The following is a 15,093-nucleotide window of genomic DNA, read 5'->3' on the forward strand; positions in this document are numbered from 1 at the left end:
CCCCTACTTGTTTTACTATTCAGACCCTAGGTATACAATCAGCCATAGCCTCCTGTAAATGCTCCTTGACCACTTCACATGCTCTATCAACGTCCAGCCCTTGCAGTTGTACATGCCATGGCACTGATCCAAGCAATCTCCTAAGCTTGTCATACTTGCCAGCACGGTAATTCCACATATACCGTCTTAATTGAAAATTCCACACCTTTAGCCACCTCCAAGGTCAAGACCATATGATCACTCTCACCAATAGGTGGCAACATGGTCATATTCATTAGTCAAATTCTGAGATGCTATTACCAGGTCAAGCACTCTCACATCCCTAGTATTTTCAATTACATGCTGTCTCAGATAGTTATCCCTTAATAATTGAATAAAATCCATTTCCTTCCTCACATGTGTCCTCTCTTCCTTCCAATCAATGTTACCATAGTTGAAATCCCCCATAATAATTACCCTCCTTCCACTCATTTCATCAATTTGTTTATGCATGCTATCTGCACCATCTATTCCATCACCTGGTCTATAGCAGCACCCAACTGTATATTTTATTCTGCCAGTCTCAATCTCACACCAAATAGCCTCAAATGAGCTCCTTTCACTATCCTGCAATACAACTTCAATTCTCCTTGGCTGCAGTTCATCAGCTATCATCAATAACACCCCTTCCCCCATTTTATTCTCTGTCCCTCCTAAACACACTATAACCTACGCATTCTATTCCACTAATATCATCTTCCGTCAGCCATGTTTCACTAATGCCAATAACCTGTGGCCAGGAAGAGCCAATCAAGGCCAAAATTTCTTCCTTCTTGTTCCTAATACTCCTGGCATTGGTATACATGAAATGCAGTGATCCCTTTGTCCCACCCCTATCTTGATGTGTTATTCTAAATGTCCCATTCCCATTTTTTGTCCTTAGTGCTGGCTCGGTTACATTATATACATTCTTGCACTCAACTGTCTCACTGATATCTCTGAAGGTAACAAAATATAAACCTGATATAAATTCTCAGTCATCAGTGATGCAGCAGCAGAAGTCTTATTGATGCTAAATAAAACGTCCACTATTTTTCTTTCTCTAGTTTTGATTTGATGGCAATTTGGCTTTAAGTGTAATTCTAGCTGCCATATAACAGACACATAATTTAAAGACTTAACATTTAACATCAGAAAAAGAGTAAACAATAATTTGAATTTTTTTTTTTTTTAGGACTTAAGTAAAAATTCCATCACTAATTTTTACATTCAATCAATCTTACATGACTTACAATATTCTTTGATTTTACCACTCTGGTGCGATTTTTGATTATTTGAAAAAGGTTCTCCCAATACTTAAACGACACCAGATAATACCATGTTCCCCAAAATTCGGTTGGCACATGAAAATTTTGCATCATAGATTTGGCAATTTTGGCACCACTTAAATAGGTTGGCCACCCCTGCTTTACACCATTTTCACTTTTCCATCATATTTCTATATTGATTTTATGTTCATGGTCCACTATCCATTCTACATAGAAGGAACAAATAAGCCATCTAAACATGCCTACAATTCCTGAAGGTAGGCCTACTTCTATTAATCTCAAAAAGATGCAGCCTGGTTCTGTTCTCAGTCTCAAAACATTTAACTGAATCCTATGAACTCAGGTGTATTTGGTAGCAGTCAAGAGAAAGATTCTGTAGGATGTTCCATAAAATATTAAACTTAATATATATTTGAAGCAATGTTACTCAGAGAATTACTCAGCTACATGATATAATTTAAAGAAATTCAATGTCTAAAAGACAAGAAATAACAAAATAAATAAAAAAAAAAAACAATTATTTGAATGCACAACTAGTCATCTTAGAAGACCATCAGGTGTATAAATTAGAAAAGAGAAATACAAAAAATATACATTAAAAATGACAGCTTTAAGTTGCAAGTGGACTCTTGACATTTGAAGGCATTCTGGATGCCACAGCATTGTTGCACATGATATCATGCATACCAAAGTTAGATCAGAGAGGTTATAAGTGAAGTTAGTATAAGGTGGACTGGACTGAGGACAATTACTGTTGATTCAATAATTTTTCTCCCAAGTTGATCATAGCATCTTAAAATGTCTTCTGATTTGTACCAGATCACTAGATGAGTAATAGAATTTTCATCAAGGTTAGCAAAATTAACCCGGCACTGGCGAGGTGGGAAAATGTAACAAAAGTGGTAAGATGGGGTCCCACAGACTCGCCTAAATAGTGTAGTGTATTATAGAAATCAATATTAGATTACATATTGTTTAAGTGTCCTGTAATTTTACAGAATAAAAACGCAGATCCACAAAATTAAATTTTGATTACCCAAAAATACTTAATTAACATCTTTATTTTTCAACAAAAATATACTCTTCCTAGCCTATATAATGAACAAACTAAATAAATCAGTATTTTTTTTTTTTAGGTACTTCGGTATTGGTTTACAAAAGGAACATATACATTATAAGAAACTAATACAATAATAAACATTTAGCCTTGAGATTCCAATGATATCACTAACTAAAAATTTTCATTTTCTGTAATTGCACCTTGGAATTATGTGATATTTTGCTTGCACGCAACAGCATGTCATTTATGGCATCAAGTAGTGGGTTATGGAAGGGAAAGCTATACTGAGGCATGACTCACTGCAATGCATTGTTAAAAAGTTAGTCAATTTAAAATCTTTGGGGGTCTGTGACATCCCACCTTACTAACGGCAGGTTAAGAACGTGATTAGAAAGAGTGCTGGCTCTAGTTGTGCAATACGTGACATTGTTTCACATGTTCTTCCATATGCAATTCAGTGGATTTCTTTGACCAAAGTAGAGCACATTTCAGTTACAAAGATGATGTAAATATATATTATTAAGAGAGACCTCCAGGGTGTCAGGGACTCATCAGGGGAGCCCACATACTACCTGTATTAGCTAACAATACTTATTCTTGAATTCATTCCCAATATTTGCACACACATCATCCAATTGCAATCCATTCCAATCATGCACCCCCTGAGAAAAATCTAGCTCTCTCTCTCACCCCCCCCCCCTTCTTGATGGCATTCATTCTCAACTTCCATGGATGCCTCTCATCCTTGCCCCACCCTCCATAAAATGAAAAATTCCATCAACTGAATTCTTGTATGACCCCTTTCAGAAGCTTGTTCAAAAGTCTCAATCATAATCATATAACCCTCTTTCTCCTGTTTGCTAGTGTCTACCATCTATAAATTTTCAATCTGTCTTCATAATCTGTTCTCCACAAGTCAGAGTAAAATGGGCATTGATGGTAATAGTATTGTTGTATATAGGTGAATTAAGTTTGGGAGACAGAGGGTGTGCAACAGATTAGAGTGGAGTGCTCTCCTACAGTGAATCCTTAAAGATGTCACACAATAATACATTTGTACGGATTAATTTCAGATCTTCTGTGCAGTTTTCTGTCAATCACCATGATAACTAGATCTGCACACAATAGTCCAAGTGAGTTCTCGTAAAAATGCATAATGGCTTTTTTTTTTTTTTTTTTATGTCCAAGTTCATTTCAGCATTGCAATTATCCTCTGAATTGTATTTACAATCTTTGCTTTATGACCCTTGAACTTCAACTTCCTGTCTAATAAAACTCCAAGATCCCTAGCCTGATCAGTTTCTTCCAGCATAACCCCACCAATATATGACAGTCTGTGCGGTTGGCCTAGTGGCTATGCGTTTCGCAACCATATGCCTGGGGAAGGAGTGTCCTAGGTTCGATTCCCGTCGGTGACGTGAGGAGCTGAAGGATCTTCCTCAGCCATGGCCAAGTTAGCCAGTCTTGGGCATGGACAGCAAGGTTTTTCCCCCAGTTTATTCTGGGGTTTTTCATCCCGCAATGCAGGCAAACTGGCCTTGAGAACTCAACACTACAGGCCATAGGATACACCGGGGCATAAGGCTGACCACCTTATCCTGTAAACGGAGTGAGGTCCGATGATCAATGGACCCTCGACACCGCAAGGTAAAAGAGGGTATAAGGAAGATGATGACATATAATATGACATTGGATATCTAATCATACTGAAATAGACTTTACATTTACTGACATTGAACTGATTAGCCATTTTCATATGTCCACAATTCTAGCCTATTCAAATCATTCTGCAAGTACTGCATATCAGCTGCATTTCAAATTACCCTGCCTAACTTTGCATCACTAGCAAAGAGCTGTATATTGCATGTTAAATCCTTATTAATGTACAAACTGAATAACAATGGACTTAGGACTGATCCTTGTGGCATGCTGTTAGTTACCTTAAATCTTGCACTCACATCCCCATATACTACTTCTTGATATCTGTCATTCAGTCATTCTCGCTAATATTTTAAATTATAATCATATTATCCAATTTATGCAATAGTCTTCCATGCTGTATTCTATCAAAAGCCACTCAATGCTAACATTATTATAGAATGTAAGCAAATTGCTCAAACTTGACCTTCCTTTAGTAAACTCATGCTGTTCATTACAAAGTATATTCTTTGTCAACTTTTTTTTTTTTATGTTGTTCCCACTCACAAAAGATTATAAGCCTATACTACATCAGCACTGTAAGTAGGCTATGAATACTAGTCTTTACCAACTTTTCCAAAAAGTCAACCTCCTTGCAACCAAAGAAGCATATTACGGAATGTGAATACAATAACCTCCTTCCGATTGAATTTAGATTGAAAAAAGCATGAGCAGCTATTATCTCACATAATATACAATATATGCTTAGACTACCACTTAATTATCACTTGTTTTGGGTTAATACCTACTTCGTGTATGGATGTAGTTTCATCAATATTGAGGGAGTCTAAACATTGGCTGTTGACAGTTTTGTAAAAAAACTAATTGTATTTTTATAAAATAATCAGAATTACAGAAATCTGAATCACCTTTGCGCTACATCACTTTGCACTACTGGAATATCCAGAATGATCGAAAACTGTATATACTGAAATTATGAAACAAAAAAACATACTTTAACTTCATACACAGAATAAAGAATTATAAGTAACATACCTACACCAGGATCTCCAGGCACTGTTAATGTACATGGAGCTACACATTCAGTTTGTCCATAACCCTCTACAATCTGAAAGGAAACAATATATTTAATAGATCTTGTTTTTTTTTTATATAAAAAAATTCCTTGCATTTCTAAAACAGTGACTGAAAGAAAATCCAATGTAGAAAGTTTTCTACATTGGGTAGAAAGTAAATTATACTTGCCAAGAAATTACATTTTTGTTTAACCCTTTATCCAAGTGTAAGTAAACAAAGTTTAAGCATGAAGTATCTTCATGATAGCCTAGTTATGAAGATGCTGCACAACTAGGCTATTGTGATCAGAATCAGAATACTTCATAATCAGAAAATAAGTCAATGAGCAGAGGACGAGTAATTTTATCAACTATGGAGGCAGATTGGGAGGGAAGTACACATGGGTGGAAGGAAATGGAATTTATATATCTACTAAGGATTACCCAAAGCAGCAAGTGATGGAGAGTAAAAGAGTATGAGAGTGCCAAATCTAGTGATTGCAGAGAATTTGTCTATAACCAAAGTGGCCACATTGCTGCCATGGGGACAGCGAACATGCAATCTTAACCTGGAAGGTGGCCAAATGTGTGGAATTTTCAGTTAAAGAATATGTTGAATTATAGAGTTCATAATTTCAACAAACTCAAGAAACTGCTTGAGCAATGTTACATGATTGAGTCATAAGGAACTGGACAAAAAGGCTGTTAGTAGTGTATAGGTAATGCTTGAGATGTTTGAAACATGTAATAGAAGACTAAATTCCTAAATTCAAAAGGGGATAAATCAAGTAGGAATTAAAACAGGTCATGGGCTTCATTAAGCAAGCAATGCAAAAAAAGAAATGTCTGTGGACAGAATTTAAAGAGACGATCACAGCAAGCTCATGAGCAAAACAAAGCAGCACAGACCAGAAATGTGACACCAATATAAAAATGCAAAATAAGAATATGTGAGGAAATATGATAGATTTTCAAGCCAAAAGTTGGCAGCTAAATTGGAACAGAACAAATCACCTTTCCAACTCGTTAATCTAGACAGAGTTGATCTACTGTCAGAGGTAACAGCAAGTTATGTATGGGGGGGGGGGGCAATATCTTTAAAAGAGGAAAGTCATGAGGAGGTTACAATTCCACAGTACAGGTCTTATATGGATTATTGCATGCAGATTTGATCACTCAGTTTCCATAGGGAATGAGGATATATGAATCCACACAAGATTGACTAAGGTGATTTCTGGTTCTGCAGAATGTTGAACTAGATATTTGCCTTGTAAATGAGGAGGGGGGGGGGGAGATTACATGATTGAGTCATAAGTTGGTAAGGGGTTGAAATAGTGTAGAAGAAATTTTTAATAAAATGAAGAGATAGGGATAAAACAAGTGGCATTCCTGTAAAGTGTATACAGAGGATGTGGGCAAGAGAGTAAGTAGTAATTTTTTTTTCCCTCTTCAGTGGAGAGGAGATGGTGAAGAATGCATTAGCTGAAACTGACGAGTCCAAAAACACGAAAATTTACTGACTAGCTGCAGAGACTGATGTGGGGAGGGGAGCATTTATGTCTGTAAATAAATGTGTTCATGGAGCCAATTTGCCTGTTTTGAGGCATGAAAAACCAGAGTTACCAAGAGGAAAAACTTTCCATCTCTGTATGAGACCGGCTAACTCACCATTAATCAAAAGAGACCAGATAAAGGTTCCACAGGTCATGGATGGGAACTGAACCATGATCAAAGGGCTTAGTCTATACTGACTGAGTTACAGAAGCTCCTATATATATTTATAAAATATTATTATTTATATATTATTATAGGTCTCTGTAGCTCAATGGAAGTGACGCATCCTCTGCGCTAGGCTGCATGAAGATAGACCCATAGTTCAAGTTTAGTCGCTGACTGGAGGAACTTTTTCTAAGCCTTTCTTCGACTGGTTCCTGAGTTGGTCAATCTCTGGCATGGGTAAGTGGGTTTTTTCTACCTGAAAATTCAGGTTTTTCATTCCGTAATCTCAAGAAAATCGATCTCTCATGATTTTCATTAGAACTCTCATTATTTTGATCGTATCACACCCTGTTAGGGTGTGATACGATCTATATGGAAGCAGTTCAATGTGATATGATCTATATGGAGACAGAGGCAGTTCTATCTCCACCAGTGGCCAATCAGAGATAGCTGGCCCATGTCTATCGCTAATTGAACTGCCTCCGTCTCCAAAAGCAAGATAGGGTTTAAAGGCCTCACCTACTCTGTATAAGGGAATAAAAGGCATTAGCTTATTATTATATTATAATTTATATATTATAATTATTTGCTGTTAAATGAATTGAAACAGATGGGATTTGATGACAGACTTCTGAGTTGGATAAGTGACTAGATGTCAGATAGGTATCAGAAAGTTGTATGGGGAGGGGGGGGGGGTGCAGTATCCCAAAAGAGGAAGGTCACTAGTGGTGCAATGCAGGGGTCAGTTTTGGGACCATTGTTGTTTAATCTGCATGTTAGTGATATATAGCTATTTGCAGATGATGCAAAATTGGGGAGAGCAATGCAGAGTCAAGCAGATGTTATGGTCTTACAGAAGAATTTCAAGATTGCATGAGTGGGCAGCTATAAAGTTGTGAAGCAGAACTGTCAGATCAATGTTGCAAAGTGTAAGGTTTTGAGATCTCGTAAACAATGATGGATGCAAAGTATACACTTTGTGTTGAACCTTTAAAGGAAGTAGAGGAAATGAGAGATCTAGGAGTGATGGTGGACAAGAAATTCAGGTGCCACATTGCACAAGTTGTGAAGATGTTACACCAAATAATAGCAATGATGCAGAGGATCCTGACATGCAGAAATAGAGAGGTTATGATGCCATTATATACGGCCTCATGGATTATTGTGTGGAGATTTGGTCACCGGGTTTTCATGGTGACAAGGATATGTTGGAAGGGATCCAGAGAAGATTCACAAAGGTGATCAATGGTCTTTGGAATGTGGTGTACTTTTTTTTTTTTTTACTAATTTATCTTTCATTCTCAGTTACAGTTAAATTGTTTCCAGTGATTTAGTTGTGTGCTTTGTGCTTGTGACAGTTATAATTTATGCTCTGAGGATGCTGCAAACTATTAGTAAATTTCAATAATTTTTTTTTTCTTCAGTTAGTGTTGTTAATACCATGAATCACTAGTATGTGATTCATGGTATTAACATGAATAATGAAAAACATGTTTAAGCTTTTCAATACATTTGCTAATGTCTGTTTCCATATTTAATTTGCTATCATGTGCCTAAATAGTTGATATGTTTATTTATTTTATAGGTTCTCCATGCAGGATGTATGCAATGCATTAGATGTTCCTGCCTATTTTCAATGTCTTTTAATTATGAATTTTCATTATTAACATGAATAATGAAAAACATGTTTAAGCTTTTCAATACATTTGCTAATGTCTGTTTCCATATTTAATTTGCTATCATGTGCCTAAATAGTTGATATGTTTATTTATTTTATAGGTTCTCCATGCAGGATGTATGCAATGCATTAGATGTTCCTGCCTATTTTCAATGTCTTTTAATTATGAATTTTCATATCAAATTTATTACAACAGTTATTCAGCTAGGAAAGCTGCAGACCTGTACTAGATTTATTTAGGAGTATAACATCTGCATAAAGTAAAGAAATGAGTAACATTTCTAACCAATTTTGATAACAGGTTTATGCTGCTTTAATGTTTTTTTTTTTTTGCTTGTTTATGCTGCTTTCCTCTATAATGTGATCCATACAGATGATGAATAACAATGGAGATCTGATACCTCCTTCCTGTATTTCATTTAAATTTAAAATCTCATTTAATTAAGTTCCCTTTAGCCTAGTTGTGACAAAGAAGCTGCTCTTACTAAAATAGATTTGCTTTTTAGCTTTATATCAAACATTAGGAGCATCATGAATTTTTTTCAGATAACTTTCAATATTTATACTCACATTTGAGCATTTCTGATAGAATATCTTCATCAGCTGCCTTTCCACATTTCATGTTTCGATTTTTTTTCCATCTCAAGGACTGATGAATACTTCTGACTACATTTCTCTTGAATATCTTCTACCGTTCTGCTGTTACTACTGTTCATGTAGCAGTCTTTCAAAGTAATTACTCCAGACATCTAGACTATCTTCAATTTTCGTGTTGCCTTTATCATCTTTGATTCCTTATACAGCACTCTTTCTTCATTTCTAAGCTTTTTCCATAGCTTACAGAATATTTTGCTATGTTCTTGATATTTATTTCCTGTATTCTTTTTGAAATCTTCCCACGACTTATTTAGCTGGTTTTACACATTGCTTCACTTGCTTACTTTGTGTTCTCTTACTGTACTATAAAACTGACATTTCAGTCAGATAACAGGAATGGCTACATGATGACAAGCTAGGCTTTGTAAATCATTTGATAGGATACCACATGGAACACTTTTACATAAATTGGAACAAATGGGAATGGATATGATATAAAGCTGCTGGTAATGCAGACAGGGTGGACAGTAGAGTAGTATATAGGGGAGCCGATTTGGGATCTAGAAAGCATGGCTAATGAAGTACCACAGGGCTCTAATACTCATGCCATTCCTATTTGATACTTGTTATTTGCTCATGTAAAAATGAGTACAGCAATAGTTATAAACAGATATAGAGATCTTGCCAGATATTCAAAATCCAACAGTATGGGACAAAGGTGAATGTTATCAGTTGCACATGCCAAAGTGTAAGGTTATGCATTTTGGGATGAGAAGATTACCAACATCGAGCTACAACTGATGCAAGTGAGTCAAGAAAATTTACAGCACTAGGTAGATGCTGGTGTGAGTTAAAGGTAACTCAAGTTCAAAGGCATACTGAAAGTAGCTAAAATAGCTCATCGGATTATCTAGTTATTGAAAAACACATCAACAAGTAAAAATAAAGATATTATATCTCTAATGTTTTGATGCAACCTCCACATGGGCTATTATGCACAGATCTGTTCACCTGGATTTCTTGGTATGAGGAAGAAGTGTAGAGGATACTGGGCCGAATAGTGGCAGGTCTATGGAATGCTCCTTATGAGCATAAATTGAACTTCCAGGAGTTACAGAAATTGGTTGATAGACAGAAGAAAAACAAAAAAAGGGGGAGAGTGAATCTGACAGATATCACAATGGTTTTATAGAATTGACAGACGAAATAAAATTTTTTCAGTACCTATTTTACTCTGTTATACTATAAATTAAAGATACCAAGAAATTATATACTTGGTTTAATCCTTTATCCAAGCGTAAGCAAAAAAGTTTGTGCCTGAAGTATTTTCAGGACCAGGGCAACTCGTATATAGAAGCTAATGACTTCACATCGCTTCCTTTAGTATCCCATAATGCAAAGCACATATCCTTATGGGTATGTATAATGCTATGCATTATGGGAAGGATCACTACCCAGACTGGTTTGGACCTTTATTGAAGTCTCTTCAGTGGAAGCCAGTCCCAGAGGCGATACTAAGGTAAGGCAGAAATATTTTCATATACGAGTTGTTGGAAGTTTTTTCACTTGATTATACATACTATAAATTAAAGATAAATAATGCATAGTATTATACATACCCATAAGGATATGTGCTTTGCATTATGGCAAAGTGATGTGAAGTCATTAGCTTCTATATATGAGTTCCCCCAGTCCTGAAAATACTTCAGGCACAAACTTTGTTTGCTTACACTTATATAAAGGATTAAACCAAGTATATAATTTCTTGGTATCTTTAATTTATTTTTCAGTACCTGATTTAGTAGGGGAGGGGAGAAGAGTAGAGATCATCCATGTAGATTGAGTGAGACTATGTTAATAAAGTTGTGAAGACTATTTTTTGCTCAGAGTAGCGAATGAGTCACATGCAAGGGCTGTGTTAGCGAAAGTTCAAAGCAATGTGTTTGGGAGCTAGTGAAACATTTAGTGGGCCTCCATGGGGATGCTGTATGATGATAATAATCATCAAACAGCATGATACTAATGTTGTACAGGTTTATACCTTTCTCAGGCAAGACTGATCTAAAAAAAATGTGCAAAGTTAATCCACTTTTATCTTCACTGAGACACAGAGTGGAAGTTTGTAAGGAATTCGATGGTATAGAATTCGAAGATAGAAATTCAATAAAGTATTCTTACAGAAATGAAAGTTTTATATTCAAAAAGGTAGTTTATCACAAAGTAAAGAATCAGAAAAAAAAAAAATTTTTTTTTTTTGATAGTTTGGTTGGATGAGTGAAGTGTATGCACTCATTAACCAACTGGCTGCAGTTTCAAATCCCATGTGGGCACAGATGTTTACGATTGTCTTTAGGTGGGAGAGGAATTTCAATGGCTGGTGTGAGACTACCACCCCATTTATTAAGAGGCCACATACATACAGTATAAAGTAAAAAAAAATTCTTAGTCCATGGTGCTAATATACTATAGATTTACAATTTTGCATGTGAGAGTTATAACAAAGAGAAAATGAAGGAAAGAGAGAAGAGTAGCAATGAGTGTGAATATACACAAACCAATCCATATGTGGGATGCTATATTATATCAATCTGTAAAAAGACACAGTAGTAGTCACTCAAGCCTTGTGCTACAGTGATAATGACTTTTTTTTTGTTGTTCTCCAGTTTGTCCCTGTATAACAAAATTATCTGTAACACATCTGAAAATAATGTCATTATGCAAGTTAGGTATACAGTAGGAATTCATAGAATGTGTTAGGTTCATGCCTTTCACACTTTAAATGAATTGTCTCTTGGCAGAAGGCCAACAATAATAACAGTGGAGTTAATTGTTTTCCCAATTATTGCTGAATTCATGGCACATTTGAGGCTGCTTAGAAGCATATTTGTTTTGGAACATTAATATACAGTAAATATTAAAAAAAGAGGGTGATTATTATGGGAGATTTCAACTATGGTCGCATTGATTGGAGTGAGGAGAGGACACACGGGAGGAAAGAACTGGATTTTATGCGGTTATTAAGGGATAACTATCTGCGACAGCATGTAATGGAAAATACTAGGGGTCAGAGAGTGCTTGACCTAGTAATTACATCTGAGGATTTGGCTGTAACAAATATGACCACATTGCCACCAATCGGTGAGAGTGATCATAGGGTCTTAACTTGGGAGGTGGCTAAAGGTTTAGAATTTTCAATTAAGACAGGGTACATGTGGAATTATCGGGCTGGAAAGTATGACAAGCTTAGGAGTTTGATTGGTTCAGTGCCATGGCATGTACAACTGCAAGGACTAGAAGTTGATAGTGCATGGGAGGTAGTTAAGAAGTGCTTGCATGAAGCAATGGCTGACTGTATACCTAGATTCCGAATAATAAATCAAGTAGGGGTTAAATGGATGAATAACACCATTAAGCTTGAGTTGCAAAAAAAGAAACAACTATGGAGGGAATTTAAGGAGAAGGGTGACCGGCAGGCACATGAACGGTATAAAGCACAGGCCAGAAGGGTGACGAGTGTGGTAAGAAAAGCAAAAAAGGATTACGAAAGAACATTGGCCATGCAGGCTAAAGAGAATCCTAAACAGTTTTTTAGATATGTAGCAAGTAAAAGGAAAAATGTACATGGCAGATTGATTTTAAAGAATGCCGATGGTAGGGAGGTAACTGAATCAGTTGAGATAGTTGAGTTACTGAGTGAGCACTTTGCAAAAGTATATCATCCAGGTGGTGACATTGCAGAAACGAATAAACCAGTAGATTATACGGGAATTGTGGTTAATGAAGTGGAGGTGAGTAGTCTATTGCATAACCTCAATGTCAATACATCTGTGGGATTGGATGGTATACCAGCTCGTGTTGTACGAGAAGCAGCTAAAGAATTGTCAGTACCCTTGACCATTTTGTTTAATTTGAGTCTCGGGTCTGGGTTAGTCCCGAGCGGGTGGAAAGAGAGGAAAATAGTTCCACTGCATAAAGGTGGTTCCAAGACTGCTGTAGTAAATTACCGACCGATTAGCATATCAGGAATCATTGTCAAGGTCTTAGAGAAAATAGTCAAGAGGAAAATACAAGATTGGATAGAAGAAAATGGGATACTGTATCGGGGACAGCATGGTTTTGTGAAGGGTAGGTCATGCCTCAGTAACTTGCTCACGTATTATAACACAGTGACGGCTGAACTGGATAAGGGTAATGGGTTTACGGTGATTCTACTGGACCTTGCCAAGGCCTTTGACAGGATTCCACATGGAATTCTAATCAGTAAATTGCAGCATATGGGAATGGACATAGGGTTGGTGAGATGGATAGGAGGGTGGTTGACGGAGAGATATCAGAGAGTGGTTTACTCGGGAGTAGAGTCCACAAGACGGCCTGTGACTAGTGGTGTGCCACAAGGATCTGTTCTTGGACCACTGCTGTTTAATTTGTTCATAAATGATATAGGAAATGATCTGAGAGGAACAGTTCATTTGTTTGCGGATGATGCGAAGTTGGGTAGGGCAATAGTGAATGCAGATGACGTCAAAATTTTGCAGGATGATTTGGATAGATTGGAGGTCTGGGCTAAGGAGAATGGATGTCAGTTTAATGTGGCAAAATGTAAGGTTATGCATTTTGGGGTGAAAAGATTGGCGGCAGTTTACTGCATTGGTGGAACCGTGCTCCAGGAAATTGATGAGGCACGAGATTTAGGAGTGTTGGTAGATAAGGAATTGAAATTTAGGGGACACATTGCAAAAGTGACCAAAACAGCTCATCAAATCACTTGGTTGCTGAAGAATACGATGACAAGCAGAGACAAGCAGGTTATTGTTCCTCTGTATCGAGCCTTGATAAGACCCCATCTCGACTACTGTGCTCAGATCCAGAGGCGAGTGACCAAGATGATAGCAGGTCTGTGGAATGAACCGTATGAGAACAGGTTGAGGATTTGTGGGTTGCAAAAATTGGTTGATAGGCGAAGGAGGGGAGATATGATTGAGACATTCAAATTACTGAAGGGTTTCTATAAAATTAATTCAGAAGATATTTTTGAGAACAGGGCTGGTTGTGGGAGGACTAGGAGACATCCATGGAAACTGGGCAAAAGTGTGGTTAGTAAAGGTGTTAGAGCTGGGTTCTTTACTTTTAGAGTAGTGAATGAGTGGAATGCGCTCCCTGAGTCTGTGGTGGATGCTGTGACAGTGAATGAGTTTAAGGCGAGGTATGATAGATACTGTATGAATGTCAAATAGTTGTGATGAATATGATTTGGGGCCTCCCTCGATGAGTCCAATGACTCCCTGGAGTTGCCCGTAATAATAGTAATAGTAATAATAGTAATAAATGCACATGAGAAAAATCTTAAAATATGTACAAATGAAATACATTCAAAGTTCATATTCATAAGCAATACAGAGAAAAAAATTATAATAAAATGGCAACAAGTTTCAATGCAGTAAAATTACTTCATGTTATTTTGCTAAGTTTGGGAAAAGATGCAGAAAGAAATTTATTCCATAAATTTCTTTCTGCATAAAATCATAAAAATATAACATGTTTAGAGGAATGTAATATATCTAACATGAAGTTAAATTATTAAATAGTAATACTTACAACACATCCTAGAGCACAACGAAGAAATGTAAGAATGTTTCCGGCAAGAGGAGCAGATCCTACTACAATTAAGCGAAGTCTACCACCCATGTTATTACGAATTGGTCTAAATACCAACCAGTCCCAGAAACTATTGCTCCGAAATACACCCCTATAATATATATATATAAAAATATATACATGTATAAAAACATTGATGGAATACAGTGTAGGAGTTTTAATGAACTTTTATAAGTAAAACAGTAAAAACTCAACATTCTTTTCTTATTCATAATTTAAGATGGACCCACTTCATTAACATAAATTTGAGAACAAATTTATGTTCCAGTTTGAGTTTCATAATAAATATAATTCAAGTAAATATTTAATTCTGAGCTGTTCAGAAATAGTACAGAATTCCATAAAAAATCCACAACCATAAAT

General features: G+C 36.3%; 1 protein-coding gene across 5 annotated transcripts in view; it reads right to left on the minus strand.

The window, feature by feature from the left end:
* LOC150099504 (long-chain-fatty-acid--CoA ligase 1-like) overlaps window positions 1-15,093 on the minus strand; it is a 360,710-nt gene that overhangs the window by 54,370 nt on the left and 291,247 nt on the right. For all 5 annotated transcript variants that reach the window (XM_090403665.1, XM_090403662.1, XM_090403664.1 and 2 more), the window contains 2 exons: window positions 14,671-14,821; window positions 5,062-5,134 (listed from right to left, as the gene is read on the minus strand). In XM_090403665.1, the coding sequence (XP_090259791.1) occupies window positions 5,062-5,134; window positions 14,671-14,821 (224 nt within the window). The remainder of the gene's footprint in view (window positions 1-5,061; window positions 5,135-14,670; window positions 14,822-15,093) is intronic.

This window comes from Typopeltis vanoorti, chromosome 14 (genome assembly GCF_054136105.1).
Source record: "Typopeltis vanoorti isolate ZY-2024b chromosome 14, IOZ_Tvanoo_1.0, whole genome shotgun sequence".
Lineage (NCBI taxonomy): Eukaryota > Metazoa > Arthropoda > Arachnida > Uropygi > Thelyphonidae > Typopeltis > Typopeltis vanoorti.